Source organism: Balaenoptera physalus (assembly GCF_965194825.1).
Source record: "Balaenoptera physalus genome assembly, chromosome: 9".
Lineage (NCBI taxonomy): Eukaryota > Metazoa > Chordata > Mammalia > Artiodactyla > Balaenopteridae > Balaenoptera > Balaenoptera physalus.
The window spans coordinates 1,361,485-1,384,120 of record NC_138888.1 but is presented as its reverse complement, the minus strand read 5'-3'; the positions used below and the strand labels follow the sequence as shown (position 1 = coordinate 1,384,120).

The window sequence follows — 22,636 nt, the reverse complement described above, 5'->3', positions numbered from 1 at the left end:
GAGTGCAATCGCTGTGGGCGCTACCCCATCCCTGCTTATCCACGCACTTACTTGGAAATGGCGCTGCTGTTGCTATTTCATTAGTGGTTGTCCTGAAAACCGGGAGCCACACATCTCACAGTGCCAGGTCACCCTGCATCTCCGTCTCCCCGTCAAGCGAGGTGAGGACCTCGGCCCTGAGAACCGGGATCTGACGGGTCTGGGAAGATCGCTCACCCCCGGACCCCAGACCTCCGCCTGGGTCCCAGCAAGTGTTCACTCCGAGCGGGCTTGCCCAGCAGCAAGTCGACTTCGTGCGTGCACAAAGCACGGGGCGGAAATCGCCTGGAGGCTGGTCCCAGGATGCAGCAGCTCTGTCTCTCTGAGCCTAAACCGTTTTTCCCTTTTCTTTACTTAAGTGAAGTTCAGTGTCTTTGCAAATAAATATGAAAAGTATTCTTTTGGTGGACTAAAGTAGCTCTCAACTGCGAAATATAATCCTTAGCAGAAAGATCTGTGCACTTCGCAGTCTGTAATTTATACCACGTTAAAAACATGCTATAGCAGGATTGATTTAATATTTCTTGGTTTTAGAAGTAGATTAAACTTAACTGCTTGTTGTGTTAAAGCCTTCTAAAGCTTTTAGGTGCAGTTAGTCTTGTGTTTCCTGATGCATATATATCATTTTCTAATTAAAAATCTTGTGTTGCTTTACCTCCTTTGGGGGGATATGATAAAATTAACAGCAAAAAATAACCGGGGTGCATTCCCACTGAAGTCATACTCACCGCACAGAACACAAGCGTAATGCTTTCTTACACCTGCTCAGCCCGGAGCCGTTTCTCACCAGCTCAGGCTTTTCCCAGACACCTGCGTGTTCCCTACCTGCACCACACCCCTCCCGGGGTACCTTGATGCCAGCCGGGCTGTGGGACTTCACGGGGGCAGCTGGGACCGGGGCGGGTTGTGCACAGCCCCTGACACAGCCCTGCCTGCCTGCTTGCTGTTCTCTGTTCCTCTTGGTGGTCAGGCGAGCTGCTCTCAGGAGCATTCATTACTGTGACAAAGGGCAAAGGGCACTGCCCTGTCTCAGAGCTGGCGCTGACAGGGCTGCAGGAAGTCCCCGAGGTCCCCAACGGTCCCAGACACGCCTGCAGCCTCAAGTCTGCTGTTGCCTCCCCAGGGAATAGTTAATGAGATAATTATTTTTTTCTTGAAAAGTAACATTCTTGCAATCGTCCTGGGGGTTTCCCTATGGATTATAATCTATCTTTCCAGTTGTGTCCAAAGGGAGAAGGGGAGTAACACAGCTCTATTTTCGCCCTTCCCTGACCCTTAGGGATTCGCATCTGTTTTCTGATATGTGTATTTAACGAAGTGGAAACTGGTGTAAGTGGATTCCTGCTCTAGGCAATTAACATGTGCTTGAATAATAATAACAAAAACTCGTGTCAAAAGGAAATTTATGAAACCCAGAGTTCTCTGTGTAAACACGTTGGTCTTTGAATGCCTTGGCCGTCATAACACAGCACCAACATCCGGTCCATGTGGAATGTTCCTCCTGCTTCTCAGAGCCCAGGAAAGACATGCCAAGCTGCATCTCTTTATCCCGAAACGGCGAGGAGGGTGGAGGGGAGTTTAGGGATAGTTAACTTGTAGGTAAAGTATATTGTAGAATGTTAAGCTTCAAGTAAACTCAATTACAGAATTACTCGAAGCCCCTTCGCTGCCTTCGGACTCAGGCTCCCCTGACAGGACTCTGGGGCCGTGTCTTCTCCAGCCATGTGAGCTTGGGGTGTTTGCCAGCATGCGGGGCCTCCTGCGTAATGTGGGGACGTTACCTGCTGGGATTGCAGCCTTGGGACCAATGAGATGATAGTGCCTGGGAATCCCTTAGTCTCACATAGTAATAATTCAATAAATCTCAGAGATTGTAATTTACAGAAACTGTTTTAAAATCAACATATATGGATTGCAGCGTGCTTACAAGTGTTCAAATGAGCTCATTGATATAGGGCGCCCGACACACTGATTTTTTTTTTAATTTTTATTTTATATTGGAGTATAGTTGATTTACAATGTTGTGTTAGTTTCAGGTGTACAGCAAAGTGATTCAGTTATACATATAGCTATTCTTTTTCAGATTCTTTTCTCATATAGGTTATTACAGAATATTGAGTAGAGATCCCTGTGCTATACAGTAGATCCTTGTTGATTATCTATTTTATATTTAGTAGTGTGTATGCGTTAATCCCAAACTCTTAATTTATTCCCCCCACCCCACCTTTCCCCTTTGGTAATCCTAAGTCTGTTCTCTATGTCTGTGAGTCTGTTTCTATTTCATTGATAAGTTCATTTGTGTCATATTTTAGATTCCACATGTAAGTGATATCACTTACGATATTTGTCTTTCTCTGTCTGACTTCACTTAGTATGATAATCTCTGGGTCCATCCATGTTGCTGCAGATGGCATGATTTCATTCTTGTTTATGGCTGAGTAATATTCCATTGTATCTATGTGCCACATCTTCTTTATCCACTCATCTGTCAGTGGACATCTAGGTTGCTTCCATGTCCTGGCTATTGTAGACAGAGCTGCAGTGAACACTGGGGTGCGTGTCACTTTTTGAATTATGCTTTTCTCAGGGTATATGCTCAGAAGCAGCACACTGATTTCTGAATCCTACGTAAGCCTTTCTTCCCATTACAGAGAAGAATCTGTTGTACTCCGTGAGCTCTGGGAAATCTGAAAAGCTGTCCATACTTGATTTTTTTCAGGCTGTCCTGGTGCCAAAAAGAACGAGTTTCTGACGAGTGTGCTGGACGCGCTGTCCACAGACATGGTCCACGCCGTCTCCGACCCCTCCTCCCCGGGCAGGTGCGTGCGCTCGACTGCAGAGCAGGAGGCTGGGAAGAAGCCCGGCATAGAAGGAATAGGAATAGGAGTTCCTTCTGAGAGGGAACTCTCAGAAGCTGGAGGGCAGACTCCAGACACTGGCATCCGAGGCCTGATCAGCTTAGCGGACACGGCAGGGCCTGCAGGAAAGAAGTCCCCTCCCCAAACCTGAGGTCACTTCCTTTGTCTGGGGGACATTTGTTTAGCAGGTTCTCTTGTAATGCGATCAACCCAGGGAGGATGTTGCCATCAGGGACAAGGCCCAGACCTTGGGATTTTCCCAGGTTCCATCAGGCAGGGGTGAGGGCGGGGGCAGGGGGAGGGGAGGGGATGGGAGGACCCTGGTCCAGAGGGCTTCCCGCTTTGGAATCGCATTTTAGAGCTATTGACTGGATTTTAAACACTTTGAATTAAAATGTTCAATTTAAAATTCTCAAAATAGGATTTCTTTACAGTAAAATATATATGACATAAAATTTACCATCACAACCATTTTCAAGGCTGCAATTCAGTGGCATTAATTACATTAACAAAATGTTCAAAATCTGATTTCTGAAACTCTGGAAACTTGCTCTGTGCGCCTGGTGGAAATTATGCAGTTCTGGGGCTGAGGCTTTGAGCTTTGCTTCCGGAGAGACTGTTAATTCCCCGAAGCTGTTCGTCTCTGTGGGTGACGTCCCTAGGAGGGTAGTTTGCGGTGTTTAATGGATATAGTGTTTCAAGCGTTGGATCTCCCCTGTTAATTAGTAATAATTAATCTCTTTATTTTAAAGCACATTTTCTGATTGGGGATCTCACTGTCTTTATTTCCTTAGAGCACTGGCCTTCTTCCCTGCCTGCCCCAAACCTTGATTATTTCATCTATTCCAGATAATCTAAAGCTTCCTGGTCTTCTTCAGCTCAAAGCCCGCCTCTCTCTGTCTCTGCTTAAGAGTAAGATTGCAGAAGAAAAAAAGGCAGTGCTAATGAATCCAGTAGTAAATTAAATGATGAAACAAAAAAAAAAATCACCCAATTTTCAAATTGACCTCTTACATTCTTGGAAAGATAGATCTCTGTAAAACTAAAATTGAAAGCAGTAAGTGAATGTCCATCCTAGAAGGTCCTCTGAAAGTTTGGGACGTAACTAATAGTATCAGAAAGCCCTAATACCTGGGAACTTTTGGTGTCTGACTCACTCTTTACACTCATGGAAACACAGAGACCAACAGCCAGACAAGGAAGGAAGGACCAGGGATTATGTGAGCACGTGCTGCACCTTCCACTTGGTGAGAAGGCCCAGTGTAACATCTGGGATGTCTCCAAGATCAGCCTCAAGGCCAGGCCTTCTGGAAGAGCTTTGTACTTATATCTTAAAGTATCAACCTTTTTTTTTTTAATCCAGGGAAAGATGTCTGGTTACCACTTTAAGGTGTATGTTGTTTTGCACCTTTTAGTTTACCCATGGCATAAACAACCTGCCCATGAGTCACAATTAAAGGAGCAGAGAACCTCTGGGTCCCAGGTTGAGTAGGTGTGCGATGTATGAGCCGATGGGCCATCCCCACGGGGCTTTGTCCTCACGACTTGCCAACGCCCAGTGTGTGATCGGCCTGCACAAGTTCACTGTGCCATTTGCCATTTTGAAACCAACTTGAAAATGTCTTGCCAAATTTCTAAGTTATTTTTAAAAATCATTATACCGAACGGCAAAGCCACGCAGCCTTAGGCCTCAGGGCCGAAAGCGCAACAAGCAGGGCCCTTCTTCCAGGAAAGTCAGAGCACGGGGGCCCTCGCTGGAGGGACCAGGGCCGGGGTGGGGAGGCAGCCAGTCTGCGGGGGCCCCTGACCACCTGCGTGTCTTCCAGGCTCTCGGAACCTGACCCCAGCCACACGCTGGAGGAGAGAGTGGTCCACTGGTATTTCAAACTGCTGGATAAAAACTCCAGTGGGGACATCGGCAAAAAGGAAATCAAGCCCTTCAAGAGATTCCTTCGGAAGAAGTCCAAACCCAAAAAATGTGTGAAGAAGTTTGTTGAATACTGTGATATGAATAACGACAAGTCCATTTCCCTGCAAGAGTTGATGGGCTGCCTGGGTGTGACCAGAGAAGAAGGTGAAACTAACACGAGGAAACGGCACAGTAAGAGCCTTTCTCCTTATTTTGCTCCCATGCGTGTCCACTCTCCACGGCGTCTGTTGAGTCTTAAGATGTAGAGATTGTCCTTGCAGTCTGAGGGTGGAGGGAAGTCTGATGTGTCATGTGACTGTAGGTCACCCATCCGTGGAAACACTCACAGACCGTCGTAAGCGGTCAAGGGGAAGCCGGGTGGGAAAGGTGGGAGCTGAGTGGTGTCTGGGGAGAAGTCTTACTGTTCCGTCCGGGGGGCGCGGGGTAGGGGGTGCCCTTCTCCAGGGGCGCCTTCTGATGCTGAATAGCAAACTGGGGACCCTTGGGAGTAACTCGGGAACCCCATGCGTGACCCCGACCAAGCATTCATCCCGGTTTATTAGCAGTTCAGTAATTCCTGTTTCCAAACCAGTTATTTCAATGGTTGAAACAATGTTTCAGCTGCATTACCAGATGTGTGTATCTCTTTCCGGAACCCAAAGGCTGTCAGCAGCCCAGGGGCCGTGTGCAGACTTGATGGTTTGCAGAGACCTCTCCCATCTCTGCTAGTTTATGATTCTGTTATTCTGTTACCAAACTTGTAGCATATTTGAAACATGAAACAAGTTTGAGAGTAGATTCTGGAGCATCGGTAGATGGTGGTCTTTACGCCTCCTTGTATTTGCAGCTCAGCTGGGACACGGAAGTCCTGGCCGCTGACCTCGACTGTGGGCTTCGGGAAAGGACTGCATCCGTCTTACCAGTTTCTGTGTCCCGAGCACTCGTCGTAATAGTGATTCCACGTAATTCAGCCGAACTTGGTTCCGGGCTAGATCCCTGTAATTGTGAAAGGACTCTTGCTAATTTTCCTGTGAGAAGTTACTCCTGGAAGAGTTGAGTTTTATCTTGAAGACCTCTGTATGGGGTCTCGGAAGCTAAGTGCGCTTCATGTTGCCCCGAACATGTCCAGACCGCAAACAGTGGTAAAAATAAGGCGGCCGCCCCCTTTGCTGACCTTGCGGGGTGATGATGGCATTTCCCGGCAGGATGTGGGTCCTTGCTGCCCTCTGATGGGGGTCAGACTCAGAGGCTCTGGTCGTGGAAACGTTGTGTGCCGCATTCGCCTCCCTGCTGTGTGTCTGCAGGCAGGGGGAGGAGCTGGGCTTCCACCAGAGCGGGTCAGGGGGTGACCGGCCCCCATCACCATCCTGCCTCACGGTCCCCCTGGCTCCTTCTTTTCTCCCAGCCAGGCCGGGGATGGGGGTGAGGCTGTCATTCTCACTTGCAGATGAGAAACCCAAGAGCGCCGTGCGGGTTCCAAGCCTTACAGCCACCCGAGGCGTACGACGGGTCCACCCTGAACAGCGGCCCAAGCGCACGGGTCCGCACGCAGGAAACCGGCGCCTGCTGGGCTGCAGCTCCTGTCGGGGTTTCCTCAACCCCGCGCAGGCCTCCCCTGCAGCCCCCGGGGTGGCCTTGGACGCTTTCAGCCCAGGCAGTCGCCCCCACCCTTGCTCTCCTTTGTTGGGGCCTAGGGTCGCTGTCTGCTGCTGTCTGACACTGCCTGTGATTCTTGGACCTGGACAGACGTTCTCACTCATCCTATGCTTTTTTTTTTCGATTCTGGTCCCCCATAAGGTCCCAAGAGACAAGTGACCTATTGCAGTTTTAGGCAGAAATCCTGGCAGCCAGGCATCTCGGAGGCCCAGGGGATCACCATGGGAGCCAAGGGGGAGCCAGCGGCCGGCCAGCTGGAGGCCGGGGGACTGTAGCCCCCCCCGCCCTGGGCTCTGAGGATTGCCGGGGAGGGGCATGAACACTGACCCAGTGACCCGTTTCAGCTGTTGCCGGGTTGGCTTGGGGCCGCGGTGGCCCTTCCTCTGTTCCAGAACCCAGTCTTGAACTGAAAGAGTCCAGTTTTGTGGTTTCAATGAGCAAATTAAGTGCAGGCTCAACAGTGTGTAGAATCTGCCCTTTTAATCTTTAATCATCACCCCTTTCTGGAGGGCCCAGGCCAGTCCATTGTTTGCAAGGACCCCCCCCTCCTGATAAGCACCCAAACCCCTGAGCCTCGTCCGGTGCCTGAGGGACGTCCCTCGCCAGGGGCACGTCCTTTCTGCATGTTTCTTAAATACAAAGGAAGTCAGCAAATGGAGATGCTTGGCAGGGAGTGTGGGCGGGGGGAGGCCCGGTGCACGGCGGCTTTGCCAGGAGCGCAATTGGCCTCAGAGCAGCGGCGAGTGTGAGGCGTTCTGAGATGGAACGGGATCCCTCCAATAGTTTCAAGATGAATTCTGAGCAGCGGAGAAACTACTCTCCTGGATACCACTGCCTGACCCAGGCCTTTGGTTCTACAGAGACGGCCACGCTCTCCACCCACCCCCGCTCTCCGTGGCTCAGTCCACAGTGTGGATGGGTCATTTCCAGAAGCGTTAACCACGAGTGGGCGTGTTGTTTAAACAGCAGCACTTGGTGCGAACTGGTGCCGCGTAGCCTGTGTTGAGCCCGCGGGTTCCGGGGCATCAGGAACCACTGCGCTCGTGGGTGAGCCCTGAGCTTCTGCAGAAGGTACAGATGGTGCTGGGAAGGGTGTGCAAATCCCACCCCTCGGTCAGGTACAGGGCTCTGACTTTGTGGCTAACGAAGTGCTTAGTTCCCTTAGTCATTCACCTTTTCAACACAAACGTCGAGGATCTGCCGTGAATCACGGGGCGGAGGTGGGAGCTGAGTCTCAGAAGCTCCCCAGTTTGTAGGGAAGATAGAAAAGCCCTAGAACGGCCCGTGCTTGAGGCGTGGGTGTGAGCGGGCTGCTGGCCGGGCCCTGAGGAGGCAGCTTCCAGCTCGAGGACTCGGGACAGCGTCGCTGGGCCGGGTACCTGAGCGCCAGCCCAGCGGCCAAAGGGATGGACGGGACGGCCCAGACCCTGTGCCAAGCGCCGGGACACCGGTGCCTCCCCTGGGGCATCTCAGATGCAAAGCCTCCACACCGCCCGGTCAGAGCCCGCGGCATGAGGGGTAACTGCGTGACCCCCCGAGGGCAGCCTCGCCGGAGAGCCCGGGGGCCGTGAGAAGGAGCTGCTGCTCAGGCGTCTGCCAGCCAAGGGTGCCCTCGTGGGAGAGACAGGATCGGAAGCTGGTCTTCCTGGAAACGCTGAAGGTCGGTCGGTCCTGCTCTGCTCTGGGGACAACACGGCAGCTCTCACCCCGCACGCTGAGGCTTCAGGAAGCTGACGTGAAGCTGGCACCTTCAGGGTCCCGATCCTGGACACCCACCCTTGGTTGTAAACAAAACTGCCTCAAAACCCCACCTCCCTGTCAACACCAGCGTCGGACCTCTGAGTTGGCTCAAGGGCCTTAGCCGATCACATGCCCTATTGTTTTATAATCTGGTTAAATAATGGAAAACTAGAGGTGTGGCCAGTCCAACAGATCAGGAGCCAGTGCCGTGGAGAAGACGGTGCCCACAGAGGAAGTGCACTGCCCCGGCCCCGGCTGCTCTCGGGCTGCGGGCTGCTGCCCTCTGTCCCTGGGTGGGGGGCAGGGAAGGGGCATCTCCACACCTCTCCTCGGGGCGGGGCTGCGTCCTCACAGAGGACAGAACGCACAAGGGGACCAGAGAACACGTTCGCGGGCAGAGCGGACGCACAGAGGGGGTGCAGGCCACGTCCTCTTGCCGAGAGGGGTCCAGGGTCTCTGCACAGCCCTACACGGGGACACGGAGGGGGGGGTGTGTAACGCTGCTACCAGGGGAGCGAATAACAGAGTGTAACACCTTGATGTCATCACCATTTATCAGAAATGTTTAAAGTACTGCAGAATCTTGAGTTATCTTCTTTATGTGCCTCTGACTAAACCGATGTGTCTGAATTTTATTGTCTCATTAGTAACCAGGAAGATAGCACGTATAGTCCCCTCTCTTCCCCCAGATAAGCTAAATTTGGTAAAAGTGGCAATTTGGTCAAAAATGAGCATTGGGGATTTGGATACATTATTAGCTGATCTTTTTTTTTTTTTTTTTTCACGTTCTTTCTTTCTTTCTTTCTTTCTTTCTTTCTTTCTTTATGACTGTGTTGAGTCTTCGTTTCTGTGCGAGGGCTTTCCCCAGTTGCGGCAAGTGGGGACCACTCTTCATCGCGGTGCGCGGGCCTCTCACCGTCGTGGCCTCTCTTGTTGCGGAGCACAGGCTCCAGACGCGCAGGCTCAGTAATTGTGGCGCACGGGCCTAGCTGCTCCGCGGCATGTGGGATCTTCCCAGACCAGGGCTCGAACCCATGTCCCCTGCATTGGCAGGCAGATTCTCAACCACTGCGCCACCAGGGAAGCCCTATTAGCTGATCTTGCAACCCTTTTTTTTTTATCTTGCAGAATTTCTCTAAGAGTTTTTCAACTCTTAGTTTTTTTTCAACTTTATTATCATTTATTTTTTCCTACCCTGTGTAATTTGAAATAGTGAAAAGTCAGAAGAACCTAAATATTCAGGAAGGGGTTAGTTGGGACAGTCTAAATATCCAAGTGGTTACCAGTTTCTTTTGTTTTCTTTATTTTTGCTCACTAGTTAACAATACATTTTATTCTAAAAAATATGAGAAATTAAATAAAGAACATAAATAACACATGACCTTTTATTCTGAGACAAAATAAGACCAGATCTATAGCTTTCCAAAAAATATTTCTATGCACATATACATACGTATTTATGTACTATGATTTTCACTACAAAATGGTGTCATAATATACATACTTCATTAATCACACTTATTTTAAGCAAGTGCACAAGATTTTGCATTTAAATTTTTGCAACTAAGACATATTATTGGGAGGTCGATCTCAATTTTCACCATTACACAAAATGCAAAAATGAAGAAAAACCCTGAAAACTATTGAGAACTGATAGAGCCTAGAAAAAAAAAATTTCTGAAGAATTCAGAAAAAAAATTCACAAAAGATGATACCATGCCCTCATGATTCTGCAAAATGACCATTGTGCAGAAAATCAGCAATTAGGAAATATTCATTTTTGACCAAATTATCTTTTTCAGCCAGACTGCCATGCCAGCTACATACTCTCAGGCATATTGCCTTACAGCCAAATTGCCATTTGCCATGTCACCTGGAAACAATCACTATCATTCGGTACTGATGAAGCCACCCTCCCCGCCACACACACACATCCATCGCTGAGCTCTGTGGTAGGAGCTGGAAAGTACATACTCATTTTCTCACCGAAAAGTATTTTTATTGATGTGGCATGGCTTCATATTTATTTTCATGATGTACATTCTGTTTCATTCAAATTAATTAACAGTTTATTATTTTTCTGCCCTTCATGTATCTTAAATGGAGCTTTTCCCTACTCCTTCTTGAGTGGAATATTCCACCCAGTGTCATTAATGAAGTTTATATTCTTTTCATCTACATAGCAAAGTTCTAAACACCAAAAAATGTTAACTTTTCTTGCTGTAACCTAACTGTAATCTGTAGCTACCTCCAATGACCAGTAGACTGATATTTACTGTAAAAGAAACCAAGAAAAATCTGGCAATTGTTGATAGTGCAGTTGGTTTAGATTAGATTCAAAGTATCAGTTTAATATTCTTTAAATTTGAACCAATGGCGTGAAAGCCTACTTTCTCTGTAAAGTAGTCATTTCAGGCAAAGCAAAGTGGAGAGTGGCAACAGAAATTATCCCGATCCTTGGATCATTCAAACTACAATGGAAAGAGATAGTCCATTTAGCTACCATTTATTTAATATTTTTGCAATTTACTTAATATGTTTGTGTTTCAACTTTTCATGCTCTATTTCTGTTTGCTTGAATATAGCAAGAGAAGAAGTTTGAACACAGAATAATTTTGCTCTTTATTTTTTTAATTGAATGGATAGACATCAGCAATTAAGGCATTTGGGATGAGGGATGCTGCCCTCCGTCTACTGATTCATTCGAAAGATATTTACAGGTGCTCCCTGCTCTAAACATTGGCAAAATCTCAGTAAATAAAACAGACAAAAGTTCACATCCTTCTAGAGCTTACGTTTTAGTGTGGATGCAAGAAATGAGATAAATAAGAAAAATCCACTGTGTGATGGGTGATGCTAGCTAAGGTGGTGATGGGGGGAGGGGAGGGGGAGGGCTGGAATTTCAGGTGGAGGTTTGGGGCAGGAAAAGTGCCTCCACAGGTGATGTCCCAGGTCCCAGTCTTGAAGGAGGCACAGACGGAACCAAGCAGGATTTGGGAACAGTTATTTTGAGCCAAACAAGTTAAATAATTCTCGTGATTTAACTATAAAACCAAAAGATTTCAAAGACCTGGTGCTGGTTCCTAGACTTAGAGCTGCCTGGGTCCTCTGTCCCTGGGAGATTTTTCAAACTCGGGGAAGGAGGTCTCCACGGCTAGTGGACACGCCTTTGGAGTTTTGGGTAAAATGGAACAGTCTTCTAAAGTTGGGCCAGAGCATTTGTATTGTTGGGAATTATTTACATCGTGACTTTTATGATCCACTGTTTATAATCTATGCTCAGCGTATGTGTAGATGCATATTTCTCATGTAAACAAGTCTGCCAGTGGACGACACTTTCCTACAGTGATATGGATTTCTTCCTGAAACATTCTATTTAACCTTTTACTAAATGAAGAATATTTGGTTTTTAATCTTTCTTTTTTTTTCCCTGTTAGCCCCTAGAGGTAATGCTGAAAGCACTTCTAGTAGACAGGTGAGTATGTCTACATTGTAGCCTTAATAATTTACTGCTTTAGTTATAGGCAATAAAAATTGAGGTTCTGTCAATTTGTAAAGTGAAGTTCCTTCCAAGAAAAGAAGCAACTTATCGTGTCTACACCCCTGCGAGGCCCCAAATAGCCGTGCAAGATTCTGCCAGAAATTACCAACTTGCTGAAACATCAGCATAAACGTTTTGCCCTAATTATTATTTTCTTGCTACTTGAAGTTTCAATTATTTTATTATTTTTAGAAAAATTTCTGAGTCCCCTTATTTTTGGAAATACTTATTTTTAAATAGTTCTCCAGGATGTGGATTTGTAATTTATTCCTTACGTGTGGTTAAGGAGATTGCAGGGACGGGGAGTCTTCTTTTTTCATCTAGGGATCCGAGTGAGACAAGTGGCAGCTCCAGAAGGGATTTTTCACTTCCTGCCGTGTGTGTTCATAAACATACTTCTGTGCTTCTGAACCTGTATTTCTGCCTGTGCAGTTAAAGGAGATAATTGTGGTGTCTCTCCCCAGTATCCCAGGCCACAAGCTCTCCAAAGTCTAGAATATTCTCCAGAAGATGAACACAAGCGATTCATTTCTCCCTCTCTCAAAGCCAGGGCCACATCTTCCTTTCTTAAGACCACTTGTCAATTTGTTACGTATTTTGTCTTCACCTGCTTGATGGCAGGTCCCCGGTCCCTAAGGCAGGCCCCCGTATTTGTGGTGGGCTTGAAGTGGAGACCTCCCACGCGCACCTTGGATGCAATTTAAAACCATTTCATTAGGAAAGATGTGTGATACTTTCGGTCTTCTTTGTTTAGCAAGTGTTTATGGTTTCAAGTTTTAAAATCCCATCGCAAATCACTTGTGCTTTAGAACAGGGCTGGTCTGAAAGCAATGACCTGGGCTGAGCTGCGAAGACTTCCAAACGGTTGTTTTCCTAAGATAACGCCAATGACGGGCACATGGGTGCTGCCTCGGCCTGAAATAAACTCTGTTCCAAACACAAGACTCACTCAGCTTTTTCCCAGAAGAGGAATCCAGAGCGGTTTCCCCAGCTCTTTGTATGGTGTTTATCACTGCAGACTGTGACCCTGGGATGGCATCCTGCAGTGGCTGGCACGTGATAAAGTGATTGAAGACCATGCAGATTTCTGTGAAGAATCAGAGTCCCAACCACCAAAATCTTTCACTATGTTAATAACCAAACACAAGAACTATGAAATGAAGGGCAGCAAGGGGGATGCGTGAAGCTTATATTTAATCGAAAAGTGAGCTGTCTTTCTTGGTATCTTCTCCAGTTTCCATCACAGTTTAGCCGTCATCAGGACAGTGCTGTCAGCCACTGCTGGCACAGCTTACAACGTTAGTGCCACCCTTCCTCCAGCAAATCTGACCAGCTTTAGTTGCTGGTAGAATACATGGATGGCTTATCTTTATCCTCACCTAATTAAAACAAAACTTCTTATTCACTTAATGCAAGAGATGCAGTCTCTCTTCTTGTCCCCTGTTCATATATTTATCTGGGAAATAAAAGCCAACACAGAAGCCTCCTGAATGTTCAAGTGTAATTATTTTAAATAGACCAACTTGTACTGGTCGGAATGGGTCTACGTGGAGAAATAAACCTGGAAGATTGTACTTTGCTTCTCCTTTTCATTCTATATTATTTTTAATTGGCACAGTGCAGAATTCCAATAATTTAGTAAACAAACTTTTCAAGTTGTATTTCTTAGAGAGGTCAAATAGTGAATGGAAAGGATGAAAAGAAAAATGTTAAAAAAAAAAACCCATGCCTTTATCAAATTTGAAGCATAAATTAGTATTAAAAGTATTTTTATATGATAAATCCATGGTGATTGGAGATTCTGCACAATGTTTAACGTATTGAACACACTTACAATCCTTGAAATAAATGCTTTCTCAACTGATATATTTTTCCTGATATTTCTGATCATTGAGTGGGAGGAAAGTGCTAGAAGTTGAGAAGTGTCCACAATGTTTTTATTATTTTTTAAAATTCTTACACCCCAAATAAAGCACTCTTTCTTTTCACATCTATTTTAAAATATTGCTTTTTTTTCCTTGTTTTTACCAGCTGGTAAAACCAGCTGGGTTTATTTTATTCCTAAGAGGCAAGTCTTCATCTTCAGAGATGAGTGATGCAAATGTCTTAATACATCTCTTTTTTGTCTTTTTTTCAGCCAAGGAAGCAAGGATAAATGACTGACACATCCACGGCGGGTCCTAGACACGTGGCCGACTCCCTCACCAAAAAGCAATTAAAAAAACCAAAACAAACACATAGTATTGCACTTTGTACTTTAACTGTAAATTCACTTTGTAGAAATGAGATATTTAAACAGATGGCTTTAATCTGTGAAAATGGAAAGGCTGGCTTCAGAAAAGTAATCACATACAATGTATGTGTCCTTCTTTGACCTTCAAAATCTGTAGTTGGTGGAGATGTACTTTGAATGGATTTAAGCTTAATTTCTTCCTCCTACGCATGTTAACCTGGCAGAAGCCTTGGCCTAAGGCGCTCTGGCTCCAGGCCTGTATCTCCTTACCGGGGCCGTTACTAATAGTCTCGCCAGGTTGGCATCGTTGGAAATCTACTGCCCTGGCAGCATCGCTGAATCCATGTTGGAAGCTTCATGGCGCCATAGAAGTTTGTAATCCACTGCTGTCTTCGGCATGCAGTTAATGAGTGCGTGGGTCCTTTTGTTTCTTGGGATTTTGTGTTAGTTTGTTGGTTTTCCTTCCAGAGTTCTCGCTCACGCAATGAGTTACCCAACCACTAAAGCAATCTTTACAGGTAGTGCCCTGGTAGAAAAGAAGGTTTTTCAAACTCTTGTTTTTTTTTTGGTGGTGAAAAACAGCTGTTTTATTCTGCTTGCAGATTTTGTGGGTCTGGAATTTGGACAGGGTGCAACGGGATGGCTTGTCTTTGTCCCCGATGTCTGGGTCCTATGCTGTGCCTGCTTTTTCCACTGCAAGCTTCTGTTTGAGTTTTGCCTCGGGCTCAGATTATTCATGCAGTAAATGCTAGAGAATTCTTTCTGCATTTCTGAGGCAGCATGAAGGGGTCCATCGTTCAGAAAAGTAAATTTAATCATGACCTGACGAAGCCAGCTAAACACGCTTGTCAGCCTGCTTTTTCTCTTACACCTGGCCCCTACCCATCCGACCGTGGCCCACCCAGTGGCCCCCCGGAAGGTAAAACTGTCCCCTGAACAAATTATGAACAGTCCCCTTAAAGAAGGCACAGCCAGGCGAAGCTGTGCCTGGGTCTTGATCTTGGCAGCCGGGGACAAAGGCCTGTGGGTCCCCCACCTTCCCTTCTTCTTTCCTGGAGGCCTCAAGGGCTCAAGGGTTTGCCGATGGGAAATTCGTCCGAATGGGACTTGAGAGGGGCGGGTGGGGAGCTGAATGCCCCACTGTGAACAGCAGAGCGGGCCCTCGGGACAGCCGGCTGCCCGTCTCAGAGCTGGACCCCGGCCTCTGCAGATGTGCCCACGGGCTCCATGAAGCATTTAGGGGACAGCCCCGGAGCTGGGGTGACACGCTGTGACGCTGTCTCGGCTCTAGCTTTTGGTTTGGGAAAAAAATCTTCACAGCCCCAGACCGCCCAACACATGTTGTGTCAAACGATCTTGAATTTGCATGAAGACGTTTCAAGAGGCGTCTCATTTAAACCGCGCAAAAGTCAAAACGGAAACTTTGGAAACACAAAACCAGCTCCAGTGTGTGTCACCATTGTTTAAGAAACAGGATCCTAAATTTATTGGATGATCTTTTATATTTCTGAACTTTGAATTTAATCATTTTTCTTAGATTAAAATAAAATATGCTATCAAAACCATACTTGGCCTCTTGCTTCGTTCTGAGCATGTTTACCATTGGCAAGCAAGGCAGGGACCCTGGGCTGGAGTGAAGGTGAACCCGGGTTCTGCCCCTCTGGCCATGGGACTTGGGACAAGTTACTTAGCCTTTGGGGGCTTCAGTCTCCTGCTCTATCAACAGGGATGACAGTGGCATGCACCCCTGGGCGAAGGTTACGTGTATCCATGTGTGTAAAGGGTGAGGGCCTGGCACAGAGGGTGCAAGTGTTTGCCCTCGTGATGGGAAGCAGCCGTCCACTCACTAGGTACCGAGGGCTGGGAGGACTTCCCGTCCTGCCGGAGGCGGTGTGGACCACGGAAGAGACAGAAGAGGTTCTTGTTGTGGTTAAAGCTGATGCTGTTCACAAGTCACACCGCCAGAGACCCTGTCAGGCCACGTCTCTTGGTCCCCAGCCCCAGTCTCCAGACCCAGTGTCCGCCCTTGGTTAGACGCTCATTATACCTCACCTGGACCATTGCAGTAGCTGCTGCTGCTCTCAGTTTTGTTGCGAGGTAATTGACATACGCCACTGTGTCAGGGTAAGGTGCGCGGCATAATGATTTGACTTCCATGTACTGAGAAGTGGTTGTCACAGTAAGTTTAGATAACATCCAGCATCTCACATAGATACAAAAAAAAGTTGTTTTTTTGTTCCTGGTGATGAGAACTTTTAGGATCTACTTTCTTGGTAGTTTTCAGATACACCAAACAGCAGCGTTAACTATGGTCAGTCATGGTGTGGTCACTGCAGAAGCTTCTTAGCTGGTCTTGCTTCCTCCAGGACTTCCTGTTCCTTCCTGGTAAATCTCCCTGTGCCCCACACTAGTTTTTTCTCTACTCAGAAAAGTGTGATCTTTGTAAAACTCAACCTTAGCATTTCAATTGTGCAGTCAAGATGTTGCTGGAAAGGAATTAAGGGGAAATGCTCCTCGAGGGGCGGAGGTTGGACGGGTTCTGGAGCAGGCGGGAGAGGACGCGGGGCCCACGGAGGCTGAGAGGCTGACCCAAGGCAGGGGTGAGGTGGAGCCCTGGAGGCAGCGGGGCGGTGCGCCGGGGCTGGAGCAGGTGACTCTTATTGCGAAGTATTAAGATTTCAAATCCGAAACGGAAATTGTTTCCCTTACGTACCTGGTGTAGCTGTTTTTAGGGATAGTTGCCTCCCCACCGAACCTCCCCTCGCCTCCTTCTCATGTTTAAAAATGCTCTCCTGCATCCTTGTCAAAAATCTCCAAGTGGGAGATTATTTAGAAGTGCACTGACCAACTCATAAATCATGCCCGTGAACGTCACATCCAGAATTCTTTAAAGTTATCGAGATGAAAGGTGTCAACTTTTTGTAATCAACGTGCAGAAATGACCAACATAATCATAAACTGCCAAGTGGACACTGAATCATATAAACAACAAGGCTACTCCAGAGAGAAAGTAAGAATGTAGACAGCGCGAAGCTCAGTGGTCTGTGGTGATGGTGATGGTGGTAGTTGAAATGGCGGTAATCATGACGATGATGATGCTGATGATGGTGGTGGTGGTGATGGTGGGGATGGTGATAGTGATGGTGGTGATGGTGATGATGGTGACGAGGGTAATGGTGGTGGTGCTGGTGATGGCAATGGTGATGGTGGTGGTGGTGATGATGGTGATGATGGTGGTGATGATGGTGATGATGGTGATTATGATGGTGGTGGTGATGGTGGTGATGATGGTGGTGATGGTGGTGATGGTGATGATGGTGACGAGGGTAATGGTGGTGGTGCTGGTGATGGCAATGGTGATGGTGGTGGTGGTGATGATGGTGATGGTGGTGATGGTGATGATGGTGATGATGGTGATTATGATGGTGGTGATGGTGGTGGTGATAATGGTGATGGTGGTGATGATGGTGGTGATGGTGGTGATGGTGATGATGGTGATGGCGATGATGGTGATTATGGTGGTGATGGTGGTGATGATAGTGATTATGATGGTGGTGATGGTGATGATGGTGATTATGATGGTGGTGGTAATGGTGGTGATGATGGTGATGGTGGTGATGGTGATGGTGAGTGATGGTGATGGTGGTGATGGTGGTGATGATTTTCTCCCTAATACCATTTACTACTACATGGGCCAAAATTTGTAAAGATTTTTGACTAATTAGATATTTAGACATTTTTGATATTTCTTCATTCTAAAAAGCTTCATTCTTCATTTACTATAAAGCTGTGAACAAGCCACCCCAAAGCTCCATGGCCTAAAACCACCCTTGTTTATTCTTGTCACCCAGTGCACGTTGGCTGGGTTGTCTGGGCTTGGCTGGACCTGCCCCCATGCCTCACGCCTGGCCCGGGACAAGTGGGCCTTTGGGGCATATCTCTGTGGTTGTGGCTAAAGCACAGGGTGATGCGCCCAACTGCATGAGCGCATTTCAAGCTTCAGCTTGTAACCTGTCTGCTCACATCTGTGGACCATCATGGGGCTCCGAGCAGGTCATGGGCAGGGAAGCACACACCACCCACCCGGAGGCCCTGGTAACTCGTGGACGTAGACGCTGTTGAGTGTTGGAGATTGTGCCCAGCTGCAGTCCAGCACACAAGTGCATCCTGAATCTGGGGGCAGCAAAGCTCCACGCGTGGTGGTGCAGATGGAAGGAAGGGGTGCACATCGGCATGCCGCCTCGGACGGAGAGGAAGCAGGAGTCATGCGGGGAAGCAGATGGAACTGGGCCTCCCACCCATAGAAAGAGGTTTCCACCCCTCCCTCTCAGGGCTGTGCAACCAGCATAGATCATGCACACAGCCCACTGTATAAGCAGGCACTCCACAAGTGGCACTGTGGAGTCACACGGGTGCCAGTGCAGTTCTGTATCACATGGTTCTGAATCTTCCTCTTCAAAGAGTCCAAAGGACGGGAAAGCTTGAATCCAAAACCCTGAACCCTGCACATCAGGATAAAAACTGCAGGTCTTTCCCTAAAGGAGGAGACTCTTTAAACATGGCAGGGATGGAAGTTTATTCAGACTCCTCTATCGTGGGGAATTGACTGCATTTATAAGAAATAGAAAATAGGAAGCAGACAGACAGAAATCAGTCAGCTCAGGGTGGAGGCAACCAGCATCCCGGGCCTCGGCCTCCCAGGCCCCTTGGATTTGTTCTGCCGTCTTTAGAGCGAGGCCTTGTCCCGGGCACTGGCTGGAGGGGCAAGTGTCTTCATCAGGGACCGGACATGGTGGAGGGCCTCGGGCCAAGACAAGAGGCCAGCTGCACATGGCACATGTTATGTTTTATTTGTCCTGAGCCCCATTTAGCAGGTGTCTGCTGAAATTCCTTGGCCACCGACATCTCTTCTTTGCATCTCCAGCTTCAGAGTCTTAACTGTACACTTGCTGCCCAGGACAGGGTGAGACAGAGGGCTGGCTGCCCAAGAAGCAGGAGGGGGCATTGCCACGCCCACCCTCTGACATTTAACAGTACATTCAGGACACGTGGTGTTTACTCCGTCTTCTACATCTTATGTGAAATAAATGTCTTCTTTCTGTCCAGTTTCCTTGGGCATCTGAACGCTTGCTCTTTTCTGATAAAGCTGACCAGTTAACTCAATCCATGTGTGTTTCATAGCGGAAAGGTTTCATACACCTTGTTATTAATATTTTACCTTTAGAACAAACATTTGGTTTCTTTCAGTTGCAGCTGAAATTATGCTCAGTCAATAGATGGCTTCTTTGTTAATAAAAGATGGATTTTTACACTCCTGACCAGCCTGCCTACGTGTTGTGTTTCCAGTCTTCCGTGGCTGCCGTATTTCAGAGGAGAGGTGCCTTTTTTTCGCTTCCTCAGATCTTGTAAGTGTGCCTGAGGGAACCACCTTGAATGTTTCCGTTTAAATTTACATATTCATGATGCTCTGAGTATTAGAACAGAGAAGCTGAGTTTTATTACTCAGACTATGTCAAACTCTTTGCTTTTTCATCCAAGAAAATGGTCTTTCTAATTTGGTAAGCAATGTTATTAACTGAGCCCTGTTATAATAAAATAAACATATTTCTAGAAGTAAGATAAAGTAAATAATTTAAATGTGTTTTGAAATAAGTTTAGGATGTTGGTTTGGTTGGTGGTCCTGAGAGGTTTCTGCAGACAACTTCTGGACTTTCTGACACTGACTCTATACTCGCTGAGCCTTAAATTCAAGTCCTCCCCTGGTTTGGGAGAGAGGAATAAAATAAAAGCAGAACCTATCAATTCTGATGTTCAAACCTGTAACGAAAGGCTGCTCTTTCTGGTGGTCCTGCAGCACTTAGCATTCCCCAGGTTGGAACAAACCAGAAACACTGCACCTGGGTCATAGAATCCTCCCTAAATGTGCACTTGTATGTTGTCAGGTCCCTGAAGCAGAGCCTCTGGCTTAGACATTTCTATTCCCCACAGCACGTAGTAATCACATGAAAGGCTCAAAAACTACTTTTTGGATGGATGAAAATGGTCCCATTATGCCATGAACATCTTAAATAATAAATAGATTTTATAGTAAGGTTCTGTCTTCCATTTTATCCCTTTCTCTCTAGCTTTAGTTACTGTTATTTTTGACTTTTCCTAATATATTTGCCTGGAAGATATGTGTATCCAAAGAAATCTTGAGAAATGAGTTATATCCTGTCATTCATTACTTCTATCAAGACAGAGAAAGGAAAATAATAGCAGAAGGTAGTTGGCAACTTTGGTGGTGAAGCTTTTCGGAGATCAGTGGACCCCCAGCAGGCGAGAAGTGCTTGGTGCTGTAACTCCAGCTTCTGTAACTCAGACCAGCCATCTCTGTCACAGGTTCCACAGGTTGTGGCATAAAGTCTGATCTCGGAGGCGGTTCTCCACATTGGTCAGTCAGTTTGACTATTTTGTCACCCAAATGTGAACAATTTCACTTTTTCCCCCATACCTGAAACCATTCATTCCAAAACGTGCTGTTTGAGTTGTAATTCACTGTAGCTCCCTAAGGGCTGTCGAGAATTCCTTTACCTGCAAATTTTGAGATGAATACATCCATCTGTTATTTCTCCTTTTAAGTTTGAAAATCCATGTGCCAACTAAAGAATATAGTTCTAGATACCATAGATCATGTTTGTAATAACATCAGTTATGTCATTAAATCAGGTGCCCACTGTTTTGAAAACCTCAGATTCAGCAAAGAATTGTCTGTAGATAGCAGTTCACATCAAATCAAGACCTGCTTCATGATTAAATTAATATTTTCTTCTCAATAAGTTTGTTTCCATTATCTTCACTTATCTTCTTCTTCACATTACCTTCTCTTAGTTAACAGCAATTGTTTTCTTGTGATTTTTCTATTTTTCATATTTTTCCTGAGGCACAAAAATGCTACTTAATACATTTGCAGTGGGCTTGCTATTTTTCATGTTATTTAGTATTTCATGCCTGAAAAAAATGTACAACAACTTATCTTTTTGTTAAATGCTAAACATACAAATTTTCCAGTTTCCTCTTTGGAGAGTGAGGCTTGGAGGCTGTATTCCATCTTGTTGATGAAACGCACATTAACTATTAAAAAGAAAATCGTTCATGTAAATAAAACTTGGAAAGGAGACCTTTTACCAATCCCAGTTGGTTACCTCTAGGGTGCTGAAAAGCCCCATAGATGGCTATCCTAAGGCAGTGGGCCCAAAGTGTCCTTATTTGATTATAAATTGGATGCGTTTTCAATCAATTACAACGTGTTCGGTTTGGACACTTTCTCTTCTGAGACAGATCCACACATGCTGAGAGCGAGGTGGACCCCAGTCATATGGCCTCGGGGCACCTCTCCTGGTTTCGGATCCCAGGGCTCCTGTGAGCGCCCCACTGCTGGGTGTGCCCCGGCCTGCCTTTCTCTCATCAGTCATAACATTTTCTTCTTTGAAGCATTCCTAGTACCGCGAGATGGCACAGAAGACTCCGTTCATGTGTGTCAAGTGCTACTGAGTGAATAATGCCCTTTTCTAAAAGAAGGCAGTGGAAGTCTGACCCCTTCCTGCAGGTGGACCGTTGGCTCGGGAGGGGGCTGTTTGACCTGCACTTGCTCTAGTAGTTTGTGATCTTGGGCAGAATTTCCAGCCTCTCTGAATCTCAGTCTCCTCCCTGGAGAAGGAGGACATTAATGTCTGTCCCACGGTGTTGCAGGCGACCCTTTCCCATGCAAGGCCAGTGCTGTCCTTCTGTACATGTCCACAGCCTTCCCCTCAACCCTCCTCGCAGGGAAGCCCTGAGGATTCTACCATCTGGTCCCCCGGCGGACGCCAGCCTCTTCCTGGTCACCCCTTGCCTTCCTTGACCATTTTAGCCCCGGGCTCCCCGGCTCCCCTCCACCCGGTTCCCTCCACGCCTCTGTTCTCGTTGCTTATTTTCTGCTGCGAACGTTTCCCTCCCTAGACGTGCTGTCTCTACAGATGGCTCGCTTCCATATCCCTAAATCCACGTGTCCACTCCCACAGCTTCTGCTGCTTCCAAACCGAGGGAGCCCTGGAAATAACCTTCCGATCCCAGGAACAAATCCTGCCCGGCCTGACCAGACTCATTCACTTTGTCCCCACTTGGGCCTTAGCCTTCCTCTCTGCTCGGGGCAGCGTCTCTGGCTGGTCCTCAGCACCTGCCCCTTTGCAGATGTCATCAACCTCTGCAGCATCCCCTGCGCACCTGCCAGGCGGAGCCCCAGTGCTGACAAACCCAGATGTGCTTTACCTGCACCCGATGCCTGGGCGGCGAGGCCTGGCTGGAGAAGATTTAGAGAATCTCCCCACTTAGCATCACCCTCTGATGACACTGGACTCTTCTGACTCAGCTCTGCGTCGCATCTCCTCCAGGATTATTTTACACCTTTTTCTGGGCCCACCTTCCCCCCTCCCTCCCTGACCCCCAGCGTTCCCTGTGCGCCTCGGGCAGGGCACCTCCTGCCTTCAAGGCTGTGGCTGGGAGACTTCCTCTCCTCCACCCCTCGGATCTCTGGGCTGACGTCCTTCTCCCCGCTCTGTGGGGCGGGCCGGCCCCTTCCTCCCCCTGGCGGGCGGCGCCCTCGCCTGCTCTGGGGCCGTCCCTTCCTCCACACCTGTCAC

At 47.3% G+C, this 22,636-nt stretch overlaps 1 protein-coding gene across 5 annotated transcripts in view; it reads left to right on the top strand.

The window, feature by feature from the left end:
• The window catches only part of SMOC2 (SPARC related modular calcium binding 2), a 156,994-nt gene extending 141,453 nt beyond the window's left edge, over window positions 1-15,541 (top strand). For 4 of the 5 annotated variants that reach the window (XM_082475833.1, XM_082475832.1, XM_082475831.1 and 1 more), the window contains 4 exons: window positions 2,759-2,858; window positions 4,724-4,998; window positions 11,640-11,677; window positions 13,881-15,541. In XM_082475833.1, coding sequence (XP_082331959.1) covers window positions 2,759-2,858; window positions 4,724-4,998; window positions 11,640-11,677; window positions 13,881-13,898 — 431 coding nt within the window. In that variant the 3' untranslated portion in view covers window positions 13,899-15,541. The remainder of the gene's footprint in view (window positions 1-2,758; window positions 2,859-4,723; window positions 4,999-11,639; window positions 11,678-13,880) is intronic. The other variant, XM_082475834.1, reaches the window with a different exon arrangement.
• Window positions 15,542-22,636: the final 7,095 nt, after the last annotated feature.